Source organism: Heterocephalus glaber, unplaced genomic scaffold (assembly GCF_053883595.1).
Source record: "Heterocephalus glaber isolate CG9 unplaced genomic scaffold, H.glaber_assembly_v1.0 deba00001452, whole genome shotgun sequence".
Lineage (NCBI taxonomy): Eukaryota > Metazoa > Chordata > Mammalia > Rodentia > Bathyergidae > Heterocephalus > Heterocephalus glaber.
In genome coordinates this window covers 21,450,613-21,467,621 of record NW_028258302.1, presented here as the reverse complement: position 1 = coordinate 21,467,621, position 17,009 = coordinate 21,450,613, and the positions used below count along the sequence as shown (strand labels likewise).

At 48.8% G+C, this 17,009-nt stretch overlaps 1 protein-coding gene across 10 annotated transcripts in view; it reads right to left on the bottom strand.

Moving 5' to 3' along the window:
* Tmco4 (transmembrane and coiled-coil domains 4) overlaps positions 1-17,009 on the bottom strand; it is an 88,970-nt gene that overhangs the window by 8,116 nt on the left and 63,845 nt on the right. For all 10 annotated transcript variants that reach the window (XM_021262952.2, XM_004850449.3, XM_021262953.2 and 7 more), the window contains one exon: positions 6,368-6,485. In XM_021262952.2, coding sequence (XP_021118611.1) covers positions 6,368-6,485 — 118 coding nt within the window. The remainder of the gene's footprint in view (positions 1-6,367; positions 6,486-17,009) is intronic.

Sequence of the window (17,009 nt, the reverse complement as noted above, 5' to 3'; positions counted from 1 at the left end):
AGGACAGGCTGGGCCCTGACTGCCCCCTGGAGAGCCTGGTGGGACTTCATTTTCTGCAGAAAACCAGAACTGTGCAGTCCTGGAAGCAGCAGCAGCTGACACGTGGAGCCAGCTGGGGCAGGGGCAGGCACAGCACCATGGTGGATCCACAATTGCTCCAGGAGGCTGCCTGGTTTGGTCCCTGCTGGGTCCCCAGAGGCAAGAACAGTGTCTGGCATGCAACAGATGCATATTTGTTGACTGAAGAGGCAATTTTTTTTTTTTGGTACCGGGGATCTAACTCTGGACCTTGCACTTGCGCGGCAGGTGCCGGAACCACTGAGCTAAATTCCTGGCCCCTGAAGAGGTAATTTAAAAAATTTTTGTGGTACTGGGGATTGAAGCTAGGGCTTTTGCACTGAGCACATCCCTAGCCCTCCCACCCCGGCCCATCCACAGGAAGACCCTAGGGCCACTCTGTGTGGACCACTATGCGGGTCGCAGCCTGGGGATGCTAGTCCTCTCTCATGGGTGCCAGGGGCCATGTCCCTGCCCCTCCACAGCTCCAGAGGACACAGCCTTGACCCCACTGCCCATCTCTGAGGGCAGCGTCCCAGGGTCTCACAAGATGTCCCTTCTCAGCCTCCTGATCCTTGTCCCCAGGGAAGCGGGCGGCCACCTGCCGTGCACATGGGCCTCGCCCTGCAAGTCCACACATGCGCATGTCTCTCTCCCTGAGACCAGAACTGAGGTCTGGCGCAGCACAGCTGGCTGTGTCCCCTTTACAGGACCAGTCCTATCTGCTTTGCCCACAGGCTGTTGTTTTAGGGGGTCTGTGGAAAAGGGCCCCCCTCACTGTGTGTGCGTGTGGGGGGAGGCTGGGAGGCAGGAGGCTGCCTTAGACTGCCTGGGGTCCTGGTTTTTTTCTTTTCTTTTTTTGGTACCAGGGTTGAACTCGGGAGACCTTGCACTTTCCAGGCAGGCGCTGGAACCATTGAGCTAAATCCCTGGCCCTTCTTTTTGTTTTTTATGGTAGTGTGGATTGAACCCAGGGCCATCACACGGAGCCCTTATTTACTTTTCATTTTGAGATAGGGTCTCCCTGAGTTGCTAAGTTGCTCAAACAGGGCTCGAACTTGCGATCCTCTTGCCTCAGCCTCCCTCCCAGAGTGCTAGGATAACGGGAGACATCTGCCTCAGTCCTCCCCACTCCCTCCTTACCTATCCCTTCTGCTCCAGCCTCCAGCCCTGAGATGGGACCCCCCCCCCCCACAAAAGCCAGAGCCTCCTCCCTCTCCCAGCTCTGGCCGCCCCTCTCTAGCCACTGCAGCTTCCCAACACACCCATTTGACCTGGGCCCTCCTCCCTAGAAGCTGACCGTGGCTCCCTGCTGCCTAAACACCTTCTCTTCCTGATAATTCCTTAACTCTCCAGAGAACAATGCTTTCCAGTCCTGATGATTAGCTTAACACAAAAGAGCCCAGCGGCACTTCTAGAAGGGACAGCAATGGGGAGGAGAGAGACACTGAAATCAGACTGCTTGACCTCAACATAAAACGGCTGCATCGAATCCTGGAGGCAGGATGGGCTGTAAATGTCTCTGATCTAGATATAAATAAAGACGGCATCTTCCTGCCATGTTATTTCTGTTTTAATTAAGACAGCACTTGATATGTTAATTACTCTTACGCAGACACATTTAGGGACAGAGCATGGAATATGTTTTAAAGGTTTCACATCCACTCTACTATGCTGAGCAAACCACAGGGCCTTTGCTGGTATTGAAAATCCTTCTCCTTCTGGCTCTGGACCACACAAGCCAGGCTCAGATCCTGTCTTGTCCATTCCAGCTGTGTGACCTTGGGGAAGCTGCTTGACCTCTCTGAGCCTGTTTCCTCATCTCTCAGAGTCGTGCGAGTGTCAGCTGAGACTATGTACATGTATATACAGCTGCTGAGCATGTCTCAGGTGTGATTGTTAGCTCCCAGACAAGGCCCTCAGTGTCTTGGCCAATGCTTCCCTTCTGATGGGCTCTTAGACACACCCTTTCGGAATTCAGCTTGGGTGTCACCTGCTCCAGGGAGTGCCCCAGCACCTGTATTGTCAGTCCTCAGCCCTCATATGGTACCCGGAACTTGTTCCTTTTGTGATGTTCACCTCATGGCCTCCTGTGTGCAGGTTCCTGGGTTGGTTGTCTTTCCCTCCAGGACCAGCCAGGACTGCCCCAGGTCACCACTGTCTCCTAAGCTGAGCCTGGCCCTGCCTGTGGTCCAGGGCAAGTCTCTGTCCCCTCTCCCAGCTTCCTTTCCTGGAGGGAAGGGGACAGGGTGCAGCACCACTCCACCCAGGGGCCATGGGAGGCCAAGACAGGGGTCTGCAAAGAGTTAGTGATGAAAGTGTGCATTTATCAATACACACAGCCGGTCGTGTTGACCTGAGTCCCCTTCCCACTCGCTTCTCCCCTCAAGTTTAAGTTCACAGCAACTAAAAGACCAAGAATCAGAGCTCCTGGTTGGTGCTTAATTGGAACAAGAATCTACAGTGATGGTTTGGGTCTGTGTGCTTCCTCGCCTGCCCCTGTGAGACATGGCCTAGGGTCTCATAAAATAATTGAAAACCAGGCTTGTTAGCCTTCAGTTTTCAACAGAACAGATGGGTTTAATAAGATTTTGGTGCTTTTATATGGCACACATGCAATTTTAATGCTTTCCTTTGCTTATTTACAAAATGTACCAAAAAATCACGTGTTGAGTGACTATGCCCAGTAATAAATATAACTGCTGTCACTTATTGGGCACCTACTAAGTGGCAGCCCTCTCCCTTCATCATCTTCCCTGGGCAGGAGGGACTATTATTCCTATTTATAGGCAGGGACACTGAGATCCAGGGAAGCTGTCCAAAGCCAACCAGAAGGTAAATAGCAGAGCCAAGATTTTAACTTAAGACTGTCTGACATCAAAGTCTTTGTCTATTCTCTTTTAAACCACCTTACTTAAAAAAAAAACCAAAGTCTCTGTTATAGCATACATTGTCTCTGTCGAATCCTAGGGAGCCCCTGCTATTGTTTTGTGGTTCTCCCGGAGCTTGACCGTGCATGTGTGGACACCCACAGGTACACGTGTGTGCAAAGAGATGTTTTCCCTCCTAAGCCCAAAAGGGATCACGGCATAAACTACTGTACTTGCCCTCTGACCCTGTTATAGTTCAAGTCTAGAAGTCCCACCAGAGCCTCATGTGGTCATAGGTGGGGCTTTTTGAAGGTGGCCAGATCTAGAGTGCGTGATGCTGGGATCAAAGGTGTGTGATTACTAAATCAGGCCACCGATTGGTTTGGTATAGTTCTGGGTAGGACTAGGGGTGTGTAGGCTGAATAAGATATAAGGGACGGAAAGAGGGCTGCTGGTTTTTGCTTGTAGCTTGCTGCCTTCTTCCTGCCATGGGCTGTTTCTCCCTGTGATGCCCCTCTATTGTGCCACCTTGCCTTGGAGCCAGCCCACTAAACCTCTGTGAGCCAAATAAACCTCTCTTCCTTTAACTTTGGGTGTTGGATATTTTTTCTCAGCAATGAGAAAAATAACTAAGACAGCCCTTAACTGTACCTATTTACGATCATCTAGGCTGTTTTTAAAAATTCTAATTATAAATAAAGCTGCAATGATCCTCTGTATAGTTTGTATTTATTTCATTAATAAGAGGCTGGATATCTTTTCAAAAGTTTACCAACTATTCGTATTTATTCTATGTGTGTCAATATCCTTTGGCCATTTTCTTATTAGGTTTTTTTTTCTTATTGATTTGCACCATTATGGCTCTGTATCTTTTGTTTCTTGGTTCTCTTGACCATATCCTGATTTTGAGACTCAGTTTAGAATATGAGTGATGATTCCCCATGACCTGGTTAATGCCCTGCATACAGGATTATAAACCTGAGCTACTCAGATACTAGACTATTGCCACAGGTCAAATCATCCAAATCATAAAGGCTTTGCAAATCAATTCTAGTTAGCTTTGGATGGCTGAGATTAAATCAAAGTTAACCAGCCTCATCAGAGCAAACACTAGTTACTAACAAAGGAGGAAGATAAAAGAAAAATACCTTTTGGGATGAAAATTTTACAGCATATGATTAAAAATGTAGTAATCCAACACAGACAATGGTGTGACGGTAGCATCATAAATTCTTGATGAATAAAACCTGAATGTAAACTCCACAAGGGGTGGGGATTTTAGTCTGTTTTGTTCAATGTCAAAGAGAATAGAGGGAGGTAAAGGAGACTTTCTAGTTTGAGGGCAACCAAAGCAGCCCTCAGTGCCTAGCACATAAGATGCACTCTCTAAGGGGCTGAGGAAGGAAAGTAGTTTTGATTTTTGTGGGTTTTTTGGGTACTGAAGATTGAACCCAGGCCACCACAGACCTACACCCCCAAATGTCCTATGGACGTCCTGTCCTGGAAGGGAGAGGAACTCTCAGAGGCCTGCTGGTCTTTTCCAAAGTAATCAGAATGGCCTGAAAGAAATATTCTCATCCTGGCCTGAGCTTGGGCAGGTGAGCCAACCTCAGTTTCCTCATCTGTGAAATGGCATTAATAATACTAATACCACAAGGTTTGGAGAAGAGAGAAGGAGATAATTACAACAAAGACGAGGCCTGGCAGGTGTTGGACTCTAATCCCCCCCACTCCTGACTACTGCCTTATGACATTTTTAGCTTTCTTTTTTTTTTTTGGTACCGGGGATCGAACTCGGGTCTTTGCGCTTGTATAGCAGGCGGCGAAACCACTGAGCTAAATCCCCAGCCCCAGTTTTAGTTTTTAAAAAAAATTTTTAAACCTGTATTTCCACACGTGTCCTTTCCCTGAGCTGTGGGCTCCTCTCATCTTGTTTACCTTTGTATTCTCATGCCTGGCATAAGGTGCTTGGGCACAATTGTGGGATTTTTTTTCTTTTTGAGGTATGTTGTTCAGTGCTATGTTGGCCAGACTGGTCTTGAACTCCTGGCCTCAAACAATCCTCCTGCCTCAGCCTCTCAAATATGTGTAACCTGGGATTACAGGTTACTACGATGTACGACGATGTCTGGCTCTGCTGGATGCTCTTTTTCCTTTCAGCACTGGGGATAGAACCTGGGGTGCTCTACCACTAAGTTATATCCACGACCCTTTTTATTTTTTGTTTTGAGACAGGGTCTTGCTAAACTGACCTTGAACTGGTCCTGCTTCTGCCTCCTGAATAGCTGGGACTACAGGTGAGCACCACAATGGCTGGCCTGTTGAATGCTTTTGAGGCACAGGCTGGAGCCTCCTTCTCCCATCCTGGAATAAATTCCTCAGAAGTGCAGATCCAGGGCTTTGCCTGCCAAATGACCTCACCTGTCTGTCCCTCAGCTTGAGCTGTCACCAAAAGTGGCCAGGTCCATGGCCTCATTCAATCTTTCCTGATTATTTTTTTAATTGTAAATGTTGAAGTTGTGTAAACAGAGCCAGTCATGTCTCATAAAAGCTTTGGAGTTCTTTTTAATTCCTTATTCTTTTTTGCCCCCTGCAACAAATCACCCAACCTTACTGTTTTTTTCTTTTTTTTTTTTTTGGCACCAGGGATAGAACTCCAATCCTTGTGCTTGCACAGCAGGTGGCGAAACCACTGAACTAAATCCCCAGCCCCCCTACTGTTTCTTAAAAGCCAAATTATCCTCTGGCTTCATCTTCTCTGAACAACAGCATCCTGTGGTTTTGTGGCAATGGCCCCCAAAATATGGGCTCCTTGGGGGACTTTTTGTACTTCCAAATTCATAATGTTTTGGATTTTATAAAAGTCAGCTGGCCTGTGGCCCGGGTATTACAGAATACTTTCCTTTCCAGCCCCGTGGCCGTCAGCCTTTGAAGCCCCCTCCCTCTTGCTGGAGGGTCTGTCCTACCATCTGGGTCCTGGCTTGCCCCTTATGGCAGCCACCTATCTAGCCACCCTGCCCCTGTGGTCTGGGAGCTCGGCCTGCCCCCTCCACCCCTCTTCTACTATCAACAGCGAACACCAGAGCTGACTGTCTCACCCCAAGGCCTTGAGTTTGGACTATCCCTGTTCGCCAGGCTCAGGTCCCACACTTTTGTGTCCCCCTTTCCCCAGCCACAATTGTGTGGAGCCACCCCAGCCTCTCCTATCAATCTGCAAGCAGCCTCAGGCCTGACACAGGGCCATTTCAGGATCTTCTCCGATGTCAGGTGTCCAGTGGGGCCAGATGCTTCCCACATTGGAATGTGCAGTCCTGGCCTCATTCCTAACACACCAGAGCCTGACGGCTCCTGGGATCTTCCAGGATAGGCCTCAGACACTCATTTCCAGCACTCAGCCTGGGCACACGAAGTGGTTCCCCATTGGCACATTGTGGACAGACCTGGAGTAGCCATTGATGATCCTCCCAGACACCACCTTCCGGAAGGGCTTCCAGTGCTTGGGGTCTCCTTCTACTGGCGCACCAAGCAGCACCACGTCCTCGATGATCCCTTGGCAATCTGGAGCGAGACCCAGAAAAGGTCATCAGTGTCTCTGGCTGCAGTGCGTCCTAGGAGGGTCTCTCCACCGGCAGTGAGGGAGAGGAATGTCATATACACCACACATACACAAGCTCACACATACACGCACAGTAATGGGGCTTCTGCTTACTGGGTCTGGGCCCTGAGTCAAGCCCTCTTGTGCCTGATCTATTCCTGCAAAGCGTCACGGTCACTATTTTAGGGTTAAGAGAAACCCAGGGCATCTTCAAGCTCACACATAGAGTCAGTGACACAGCCTGAATTGGAACCAGATCTCTCTCCACTGTCCCTGAAGCTCACACCTGCTATGCCTGTGGACGGGCTGTCCTCCTGCAGAGACACCAAGTGTCCCTGTGTCATGGCAGGTGAGAGATGCTACCGTCTCCCTTTGCCATGGGGCTCCTGGGAGGTCTGTGCGGCTGGGGGAAGAAGCGAGTGAGGAGAGTTGGGGAACAGTATGGGGTGGGTAGCACACTGGTCTACTGACTCAGGGACATTCTAGGTCAGGGCCACTCAGAGTGCCACCTGTGTGTCCTCTAAGCCCAGAATCAGAAGAACTGGGTCTTGGAGCAGACTGGAAACCAACAGCCTGCAGATTGCTCTCTGAGAAGCGCTGCTCCAGACAGATGAAAGGTGCACACACCCCTCACCTTGGCAGTACTCCTTCCTGTTTTCTCGTCTGATAACGAAACACGTGCTTATCTCCTCTCTTCTCCTCTAACACCAAGGCAAGCGAGGGCAGACACTCCAGCAGCCTTTTCACAGCAGTGTGGCCGGCCTAGGACTGTAGCTGGTACAGACTGGGTGCTCAGTAAGGAACGGGATGGATGAGGGAATGGCAAATACATAAACTGCTGTCCACCAGGAAAGCCAGCGAATGGACTTTGACACCAGTTCTGTCGCTTCTGAGCTCTGTCACTTGAGCCAAATTACTTAACTTCTCCTAAAAGAGGACGATGGTAAAGATCCTGGGCCTGTGGGTCTATAAGGATTAGGTCACAGTGCAGGGAAGAAGCCAGCATAGTGAACAAACAGAGGAAGTCAGCACCTGCCCTGTGCTTCCTTTGGAATCCCAGTTCCTGCACATCCTGGGGAGCCGCACATGCAGGTGGTCCCTGGAGAATGTGTCCTAGTGGGATGGCTTTGTTTGGCTCTGCCCACTCTTTGGTGAGTGACATGGGGTGGCTTCTTTTCTCTGGGCCCCAGTTTCTGACCACAGTGTTGGTGTTTCCTGTTCAGCTTCCAGGTCAGAGCTTTTGAATGAAGGGTTCTAGGTGCATGAGAGTTTGGGAACCTAGAGAGAACCAAGCTCTCTGATCACTCCCTGGCTCTGAGGTTAGAGGAGTTTGTGGCACAGAACTGACCTCACTCCTGCTTCCAGGGAGATAATGCTCTGGCAGAGGGCTTAATCCTTGGAGTTTGTGCTCAGAGTCTGCTCCCTGTGAGGGGTTTCAGGTAGTTGTGTTGCTGGCAAGGCCGAAAGGGCCCTGAGAGATCAAAGAGATTTCACTGCAGCAACTTCCCTCAGCAGATAAGGAACTGGACTCAGAGAGGGGGTGGGGCTCAGCCCAGGTCACACAGCAGAGACACAAGGTGAGACCAGAACCCAGGCCACATGGAGAGCTGCCAGGTACTTGGGGCCAATCTCTCTGCTGTTGCAGTAACCACAAGCACAGGGCTCACATGTGGGTTATGGTTGCTCACAGTGCCAAAAGGATTCCAGGTGACGACAAGGCTGGCAGCTCTCTCTGGAGCTCAGGGTACCCTCTCTGCCCAGTTGAATCTGGCTCACTGGAGAGCCACATTTCAGCCCTGGTGCTACTGCAGGAGGCCCGGGCCCCCTTCTGGTCAGCAGTGGTAACAGGAGAATTCTTGAGCAACTGCTCGAATCGACAGAAAGCAACTAGGAAAAGCAAAACAAAACAAAACAAAAAAAAGGCCTGTGACCTCGAAGTAAGCCTTGCAGTTGAACCTTATAAAATAGTCCAGAGAGCAGGCAAACCAAGCCAGGGCGGCCGGTGAGCTGGAAATGCATTTTCCCTTCTCTGAAGCTGACGGGGAGCTGCTTTCCCGGTCAGCTGTGCTGGGTGACGGGGCTTTGCGGGCTGCATGGTTGTAAACCTGGAGAGAGGCTTCATGGCTGGCTCTTAGCGATGCACAGGTGTGAGCTAGCAGAAGCCAGCAGGAAGCACCCTAGAGGGAACCGCATAGGAAGTCAGAGCCCAACTCCCACAGGTCCCAGGAGTGGGACCCTGAGGAGGGAAACCTGCCTTGGGCAAGGAAGACATTGACTATAGTAGCTGCTGGGAAAGAAAAAATAAATCTGAATCCACTGCTTGGTCTCAAAACTTATATTATCAAAGATTTCAGCCTTCTAGACAATATACAGAAAATCCTCCCTCCAGTTCCATTTTCAGGGTCCAACAGGCGCCATGATCTCTGGATCATCCGCCTGAGAAGAGCCAGCCGCCTTTCTGCTGTAGGGGCGCAGTGTTTGCCAAAACATGTTTGGATTTATCCCTGCTGCTGCCATCAGCTTTGCCTCTTGTAAATTTTAAAGCTATCAACCTCACCCCACACCTTTATAAATATTCAGATTTTGATGTAGAAGAGGGTGGGGATCATCTTCAAGTTCAGGAGTCAGAGACACGTGCAGCCTTTGCCTGGATTTCCCATTTTTAAACAGTTCTCTGCATCTTATTAACATCTGCTTTTACTGGCAGAGCTGGCAGGCTTTCATCCTGTTATAACTTTAGCACTGAGGAGGCGTCAAACCTCTGGGAGTTAAAAAAAAAGAAAGGATTATAAGTCCCTTCTTTACCCCTCCACCCTCAGGACTTCCTGTCAATCACATGCACAGTGAAACACGTGTTTTCCAATACCCCCCTCCCTCTCTCTCTCTCTTCTCCAGTTCTTGAGATCGATCCCAGTTCCTTTGGAGCCCTTTTTAATTTTCTATTTTGAGTCAGTGTCTCACTAAAGTGCTCAGATGGGGCTCCAAGTTTCAATCCTCCTGCCTCAGCCTCCCAGGGTGCTGGGATTACAGATGTGTGCCACCATGCCCAGCTTGCTTTTACCACCTTCTTTTATTCTTTCACACGGGATCCAGACCCATCCATTTACAATGTAAGTCATGGACATGAGGTGTTTTTCTGGGGTGGTGGTAATGGTTGCACAACTCAGTATATTTCCTAAAAATCACTGAGTTATACACTTAAGAGTGGGCAAATCTTGTGGTTACACTGAAGCATAGCAGGATCATGTTACCTCTATGCTTGAGTCCTCTCATGGAGTCTAATTAAGGTCATCACGATGGCCCCAGAAGCCCTGCATGACTTTGCTGCTCTTCCCCTCAATCATATTCACATGCTTCCCTCCCTCCCCTCCCAGCTCTGCTGTCCCCCACAAGGACAGTTCAAGGCAATCTCCCACCCTTACCCGGTGCCCCAGCCCCTTGTCTGCTTTACTTTTCTCCATCACATGGGTCACTATCTGATTGCGGCCCAATTTTCTTTTTAAAGTCTTACTGGTGAATGTTGAGTTCTGCAGGGCTGGGATTATTGTCTTTGGGTTTACCACTTTGTGGCATGCATGTGGTGCTCCATTAGTGTGTGTGGAATGAATGAAAGAAAGGAGACTCCACAGTATGAAACCTTCATGCTGAGAATAAATGCAAGGTGTGTGTGTGGGTCTTTCCCTGCTGTTCTCACCTCCTGGCACAAGTTCTTCCTGGCAGCTATGGCTGGGGATCTCTGAACACTGGAAAAAGCAAATGGAGAGTGCTAACTCTGCTGACAGTACCCAGAAGAGCATTTAACGTGCCCCTCTGCTCTTCAGCCGCTCATTTGTAGAGCTTTGTTCTGGGCCAGTGACCCCTCCTGTGAAAGACAGCAGCCTTCAGCGGGGCGGGCGGCGAGGAAATGAAGGGTCCTGAAAGCCAACCCTGCCTTAGCCTCCTCCCCAACCTCAGACTGAGATTTGGAGGCTCAGGCCCCCGCCCCCCCCCGCACCTAACAACCACCACAGAGTGTAGCTTCTACCTCGCAGGCACAGCCTATGTGAAAAGGAGGCTCAGGGTTCCCCGACCTCTTGGCTGATGTGTGACAGAGCTCAGGGGGCCTAATCTCTGGGGGCAACGATCCAGAGTGACAATAGGGCCTGAGAAGCCATCTGGGCACCAACCTGACACCAGTTAAACATTTCTAAAGTCTCAGAATCGACGATCATGGTTCTAAGACTGTGTGCATATGCTGTTATGTATCCCAGAATTCCTGGATTCAGAGTAACAAGTCTCATCCCTCCCCTCCCCCTCCCTCCCTCCCTTCCTTAAGAACTGGGGGTGGAACCCAGGGCCTTGCATCTGTGAGGCAAGTGCTCCACCATATTTTCTCCATCAGTCAGTCAACACTGTAGCAGGACTACTTGCACGTGTAGTCTCATGCTTGTCATCGGAAAAGGGGTCCTGTACTCAAAGCCTGGAAAGCACCAGTGCTTAGCTTTTGGCATAAGAGAAATTTGGATTCAAATCTTGCTTATGCCACTGTATTAACTGAGGTCAGATCTTTAAGAACTTGGAGGCTCGGCTTTCTTATTTGTAAAATGGAGATGCAGGTTGGGTATCCCTTCTCTGAAATGCTTGAGTGTTTCTGATTTTAGAATATTTACATATACATATTGAGATAATCCAGGGATGAGACCCAAACACCAGATTCACTCATGTTTCATATACATCTTATACACATAGCAAAAGGTAATTTTATTCTTGTAGCAGACTTGTGTTGTGCCTTAGTCAGGTGTGGGATTTTTCACTTGTGGCATCATGTGGGCATTCAAAACATCTTGAGTTTTGGAGCAGTTTGGATTTCAGATCTTTGGATCAGGAGTGCTGAACCTATCAGATAACACTCCTGATTTCCTAGGCCCTGGTTGTGTGCATGGGATGGAGTCTGACACACAGCTGGGCAGTGTCTGCTTTGCTCTTCTTGCTCTGCAGACCATCAGCGTGGCAACTCTGCAGAATGGTGGGTACGTGAGGTCGTCTTTGGGGAGGGCACAGCCCCAACATCTGATGTTAGCCAGCCACTAACAGCGGCAACTGTTTTGGGCACTCAGGGTGGTGGGAAGTGGGGATGCCTGCTGGGTGGTGGGAGTGACCGGGGAGCAGCCGAAGAGCTGCAGACTATGCTTTAAACACTTCCCCCTCCACTTGTTTTGTTTTAAATTTTCCATTATGGTAAAATACACATCACACAATGTTTCCCAATTTTGCCTTTTTTTTTTTTTTTTGGTACCGGGGATCAAACCTGGGACCTTGGGCTTTTGAGGCAGGCGGCAGAACCACTGAGCAAAATCCCCAGCCCCCAACTTTGCCATTTTTAAATGCAAAGGCCAGAACCCCCCAAGACTTTCCTGTGGTTCCACAACTCTGCTTTCCTTTTATCAATCAGGATTTAGCTAAGTCACTTCATACTGCTCTTATCATGCCTTGGCAGTTCACTGTGGACTCCTGGGATGGCACTGTGGCCATTCGGTTCTGCTAGCAATCTGGGGATTATTGCAGCTTTACAGAACCCACTGAGGGCTGAGAAGGGACAGCTTGTTCACAGCAGCAAATGTCAGCTCACCCTATACCCCCGCTCTTGAAAATGGTGTATGAATTGAAGTTTTGCAAACCTCAACATTCTTAAAAAAGTGCCAAGGGGGCCCTACTCTGTACAGAGCCCCCTGGAGAACCATTTTGTATGGCGAAGGGCACTTCGCAGATGGGAACGGCCACCTCTGTCTGACCTCTGTCAGTCCATCCTTTTCCCTACAGTGGCTTCCTTATACAGACACACCCGCCAAGCAGAGCTTTCCAGGCAGTCCACACTGCCAGTGCGAGGAGCTGAGCTGAAACTGCAGCAAAGAGGCTGGCGAGGTGGCAGCACGCATCCCGCATACCCATCACGTTGTCAATAATGAGATTTTTCTGGCTACAAAGACCAAAGCATCCCAAGTTCAAGAAGCAAAATGGGTGGATTTTCTCTCTCCCAGCAGGGTTTCACGTGTGTGGTGAGTGATAAGGTAGGAAACGAAGGAGGGAATTATCTCTCGGCTGCGGGTCCACCAGACAGCACTTGAAGGAAATGATGCAGACTGTGTCTAACACAAACGGAATCTGTTGCAAAGACACACACACGGACATAATAAACTCGGAGAGAAGCGACAAAAGGGAGAGAGACTGAGAAAGGAGAAAAGGGGCTTTGACTGAACGCCCTGGCTCCCGCAGGGGAAGGAGGTTCACACCAGGAAGAATCGCTTAGAGGAGCCTGTTTGGATGTATTATCAGGATTTGGGATGAATTCTTTAGGGGAACGACTAAGCCTTCATTTCTCCTTTTTGATTCCCACCTCTTTCATTTGGCCATGCAAAGTGATAACCCTATTACTGCACCTCCGGACCCTGGAAATTAATCGGTTCTGTCTGAACTCTCCTTGCTCCCCCCAAGGGACTAAAGCTGGGTTTGTCTGAGGACAAAGCAACTGGTGGATGGAATTCCATGCAAAGGAAATAAATCACATCAAATGTGATGCCTGCTATCACGGAGCTGAAAGAGCGGGCTGGCCAGCTGGTGTCGAGTGACAGCTCAGACATAATTTTCAACCATGTGGCAGCTTTGAGACTCAAGGGTCAGGGTGGGCAGCCGTACTCATGAGCACTGATGAACTTCACGCCTGGGTTTTGTCTTGTAAACATCAGGGCAGGAACAGTGGCCCAAGTTTTAGGGGCAGGGGATAAATAGGAGTGGGAGATTTTGCCTCAAAGGGTTTTGGGTTTGCTTGTTTTAAAACCAGATTCTGGAATTCTCTTTCTCTCTCTTCTTCTCTTTTTTTTTGTACTGGGATCGAACTTGGGTCCTTGTGATTGCGCAGCAGGCGGTGAAACCACTGAGCTAAATCCCTAGCCCACTTTTTTCTTTATTTTTATTTTTTGCAGTGCTGGGGTGTAACCTAGGACCTCACAATACTAGGCAAGTGCTCTATCACTGAGCCATATCCCCAGCATGGGAATTCCCTTTCTTGAAATCTTTCTCCTCCTCTCTTCTCTATCAAGATCACAACTTCTTTTTTTTGTTTTTTTGCAGTACTGGGGATCAAACTCAGGACCTTGCGCTTGCGAGGCGGACACAGTGCCACTGAGCTAAATCTCCAGCCCAAGATCACAGCTTCCTTTAGGACAGGCTCAGGACTGACTGCTTCCTACACCTGTTATGTCATTTACTCCTTGCATTGATCCTAGGAGGGACGTTAGTAAGTGTGACCACTATTTTACTATTTTATGGTGGGAAAGCTCAGAGAGACAGTAACATGTCCAAAGTCACACAGAGCAAATATCATCATGGAATTGAGATACGCCTACTTTTTCTCTCCCATTCTCCTGTTCCACTTTCCCTTGTGATCAAATATATATATATATATATATATATATATATATATATATATATATATTTTTTTTTTTTTTTTTTTTGGCAGTGCTGGGAATCAAACCCAGGGCCTTATGTATGCGAGGTAAGCACTCTACCCCTGAGCTATATCCCTAGTCCTCTTCCTTTTTTAAAGGGAAGATAGCTGTGTGCAGCGGTACATGTCTATAATAGTAGCTACTCAGGAGGTTAACACAAGAAGATCACAAGTTCGAGGCCAGCCTGGGGAGCTTAGTGAGACCCTGTCTCAAAACAAAGACTGAAAAGGGCCGAGTTGTAGCTCGGTAGTACAGCACTTGCCTCACATGCACAAAGCCCCAGATTCAATTGAGTATTAGGTCTGCAGTAGTGCAAAAATTAAAAAATTGAACAATAAAAAAATTAAAAGGAAAAAAAAGAAAGGAAAAGAAGCTCAGGCTCAGATCCTTTGTCAGGTGACAGTATCAAGCTAGGTTTTAATAGTCTTTATTAATTTATTTCTAGGGATTGAACCTGGGGCCTTGCATATGCTAAGCATGTGCTTTACCACTGAGCTATGCCTCAGTTCCAGCATGGTTTTGTTTTTAATGTATTGTTATTATTATTTTTTAACTATTCCTTTTCTATATGACACACAATACTGAGTTTCCATTTCAGGTAAGGTTTCCTTTTAAAATAAATCTAAATAGAGATTGTGAGGTCGATATAAAGATATCGAATAGGCATTACCCCTGGTAAGGAGAAATGATACAAATTGGAAAGCTATATGAAAGTGTCTGTGGCTGGGAAACCTAAATCCACAGCAGTTATTATCCTGCTAACGGTCACAGCTGCCTGCAGTCTGAAGCATTGGTTAGGGTCCAGCAAGTCCAAGTCCACTCATCTTTTGATGTTCTTGGGACTGGGACGTCAGGTTCACTTCCTGACAGAACTTCTGCGTTGAAAGGTGCTCATATTTCAACTGTAACATACTTAATTTGACTGCAAAATAGTCTAGGCTCAAAATAAGATTTCCTGTGTTTGGGCCCTTACCTCTCTCAGTCCTTGCAACCTCCCCCTCCTCGTCCTCCTCCTCCTCCTCCTCCTTCTTCTTCTTCCTCCCTCCCTCCCCCTCTCTCTCTCTCTCCCTCCCTCTCTCTCTCTCTCAACAGGATCTACTATTTTGCCCAGGTTGGCCTCAAACTCTCGGGCACAAGTGATCCTCCTGCCTCAGTCTCCCAAGTAGCTGGGACTCCAGCTCTGTATTGTTATGCCTGGCAGCAGATTTTCAAGTCTATTTCTGAAACAAATAATGCACTGGCGGCTGGTGACAGTCAGGGCAAGTGGTGGAACTAAGTTAATGCCAAACCCTGCCAGCTCCTTGCACGAACAACCTGCCAACTGTGGGGTTCCTGGGGTGGGGGTGGGGCGACTGGCTGAGATCCACTCGCAGCCTGCATCATTTTTTTTTGATACTTGGGATCGAACTCGGGACCTTGTGCTTGCGAGGCAGGTGGCGGAACCACTGAGCTAAATCCCCCGCCCCTGCATCATTTTTAATGTCCCTGGGAACATAGGTATGTGTCCACGAAATTCCATAGCCAAGGCTCAAATCCCAGTGGTGGGGGTCATCAGTGACGGGTGACTCCCTTTCAGCCCAGGGAAAATAGAATCACATCATGAACTTGGCCATGGCCCTTTCTTCCCCTCTGTCAATGACTTCCCCACCTGCCAAATGACAGGGACCTCCTGGTCATTTCTGGGATGCTGTGGGATTCTCAAAACATAGTCCATCTAGGAAAAAGGGGCACATGACCCGGATTTTGTATAGTTTTGGTCATTGATAAAAGGTGACTTGTCACTAATGGGATTAGATTTTTATCCCTTTGTCTTTTCCTGTAAGAAAATCTTTGCTCCGATTATTTTCTTTTGACTTTTATCTGGGGGAAAAAAAGGATAATGAAGCAAAAACATGTTTTGGGTGGCTGTGCCAGGATGCCTGGCCATACCGGGACAGGCAGATGGTTGGCTCCGATACCAGCAGGGCAGGGCTCTGTTGCTAGCCTTGCAATGCCACTGCCGGCAGGGGCATTTCCTCATCTGGAGAACACCCCAAGAATCCTGAACTTGCAGGCTGTTGGGACGGTTTCATGAGGTGTTGTCCAGAAACAGTTGTCATAGCACGCATTTGGTAAATACTAACTCCTTCCCCTCTTTATGTCTTTGGTGCCTAATAAATGCTTATGTAGTAAAATGGGAAAATGAAGGACAACACTGGTAGTATGCAAATTTCTCAGGAATTAGGAGCAGCTGCCAAGTTCTGCACAAGCTCTCAATGGAAGGTAGTCATTGGGTCCTCCCCAGCAAGTGCCTTCTAGGAGCTGGGCATGGAGGAGCCCAAGTGGCTTCCAAGCCCTTTTCCTCCATGAAGTGCGCCCTTCTAGGGCTACCACAAGATGGTGCTGTGGAGACCACAAGTGCTCAGGCATCTCCAGGGCAGGGCCCTACTTTAGGAGGGACCACACTCCAAAGGCTGATTGCTCTCCCATCACAGCCCTTCCTGGGTCCCTAAATGGGGTTATGAGAGTGGAATTCCTGGCTTGGCCCTGCCATCTGCTAGCTGCATACCTGGGCCAGCAGGTACCTTGGATCAGGGGTCTCTATGGGGCAGTAGGAAGCACCCTGGTGTGGGTGTCCTCCCAGGCTGTGTGACCCTGAACAAATCTCCTGGGATATCAGCCTGTTCTTTTGAAAAACAAGGACAACAGCACAGCATTTCCTCCCAGTCCGCTGTGAGATCAATGATTCTCCAGGCCGAGGGCCAGACCAGCAGGCAAGTTCAAGAAGCACTGTGTAGCTGTCCCTGGCTGAAGGATGTGTACAGGGCCTGAGTACTGAGGTCTCACTTCATGGAATGGAGCAGTCAGATCACTGTCCTCTCAGTTCCTGGCACATGGTAGCCCCCCAAGACCCATTTGCTGACTGATAGATAAATACGTCCATTTGTGAAAACTCAAGCCAAGCCCTGAATTCTGACCCTGCTCATCTCTCCAACCAATTCTCCCAACATTCTTGAAAACCCT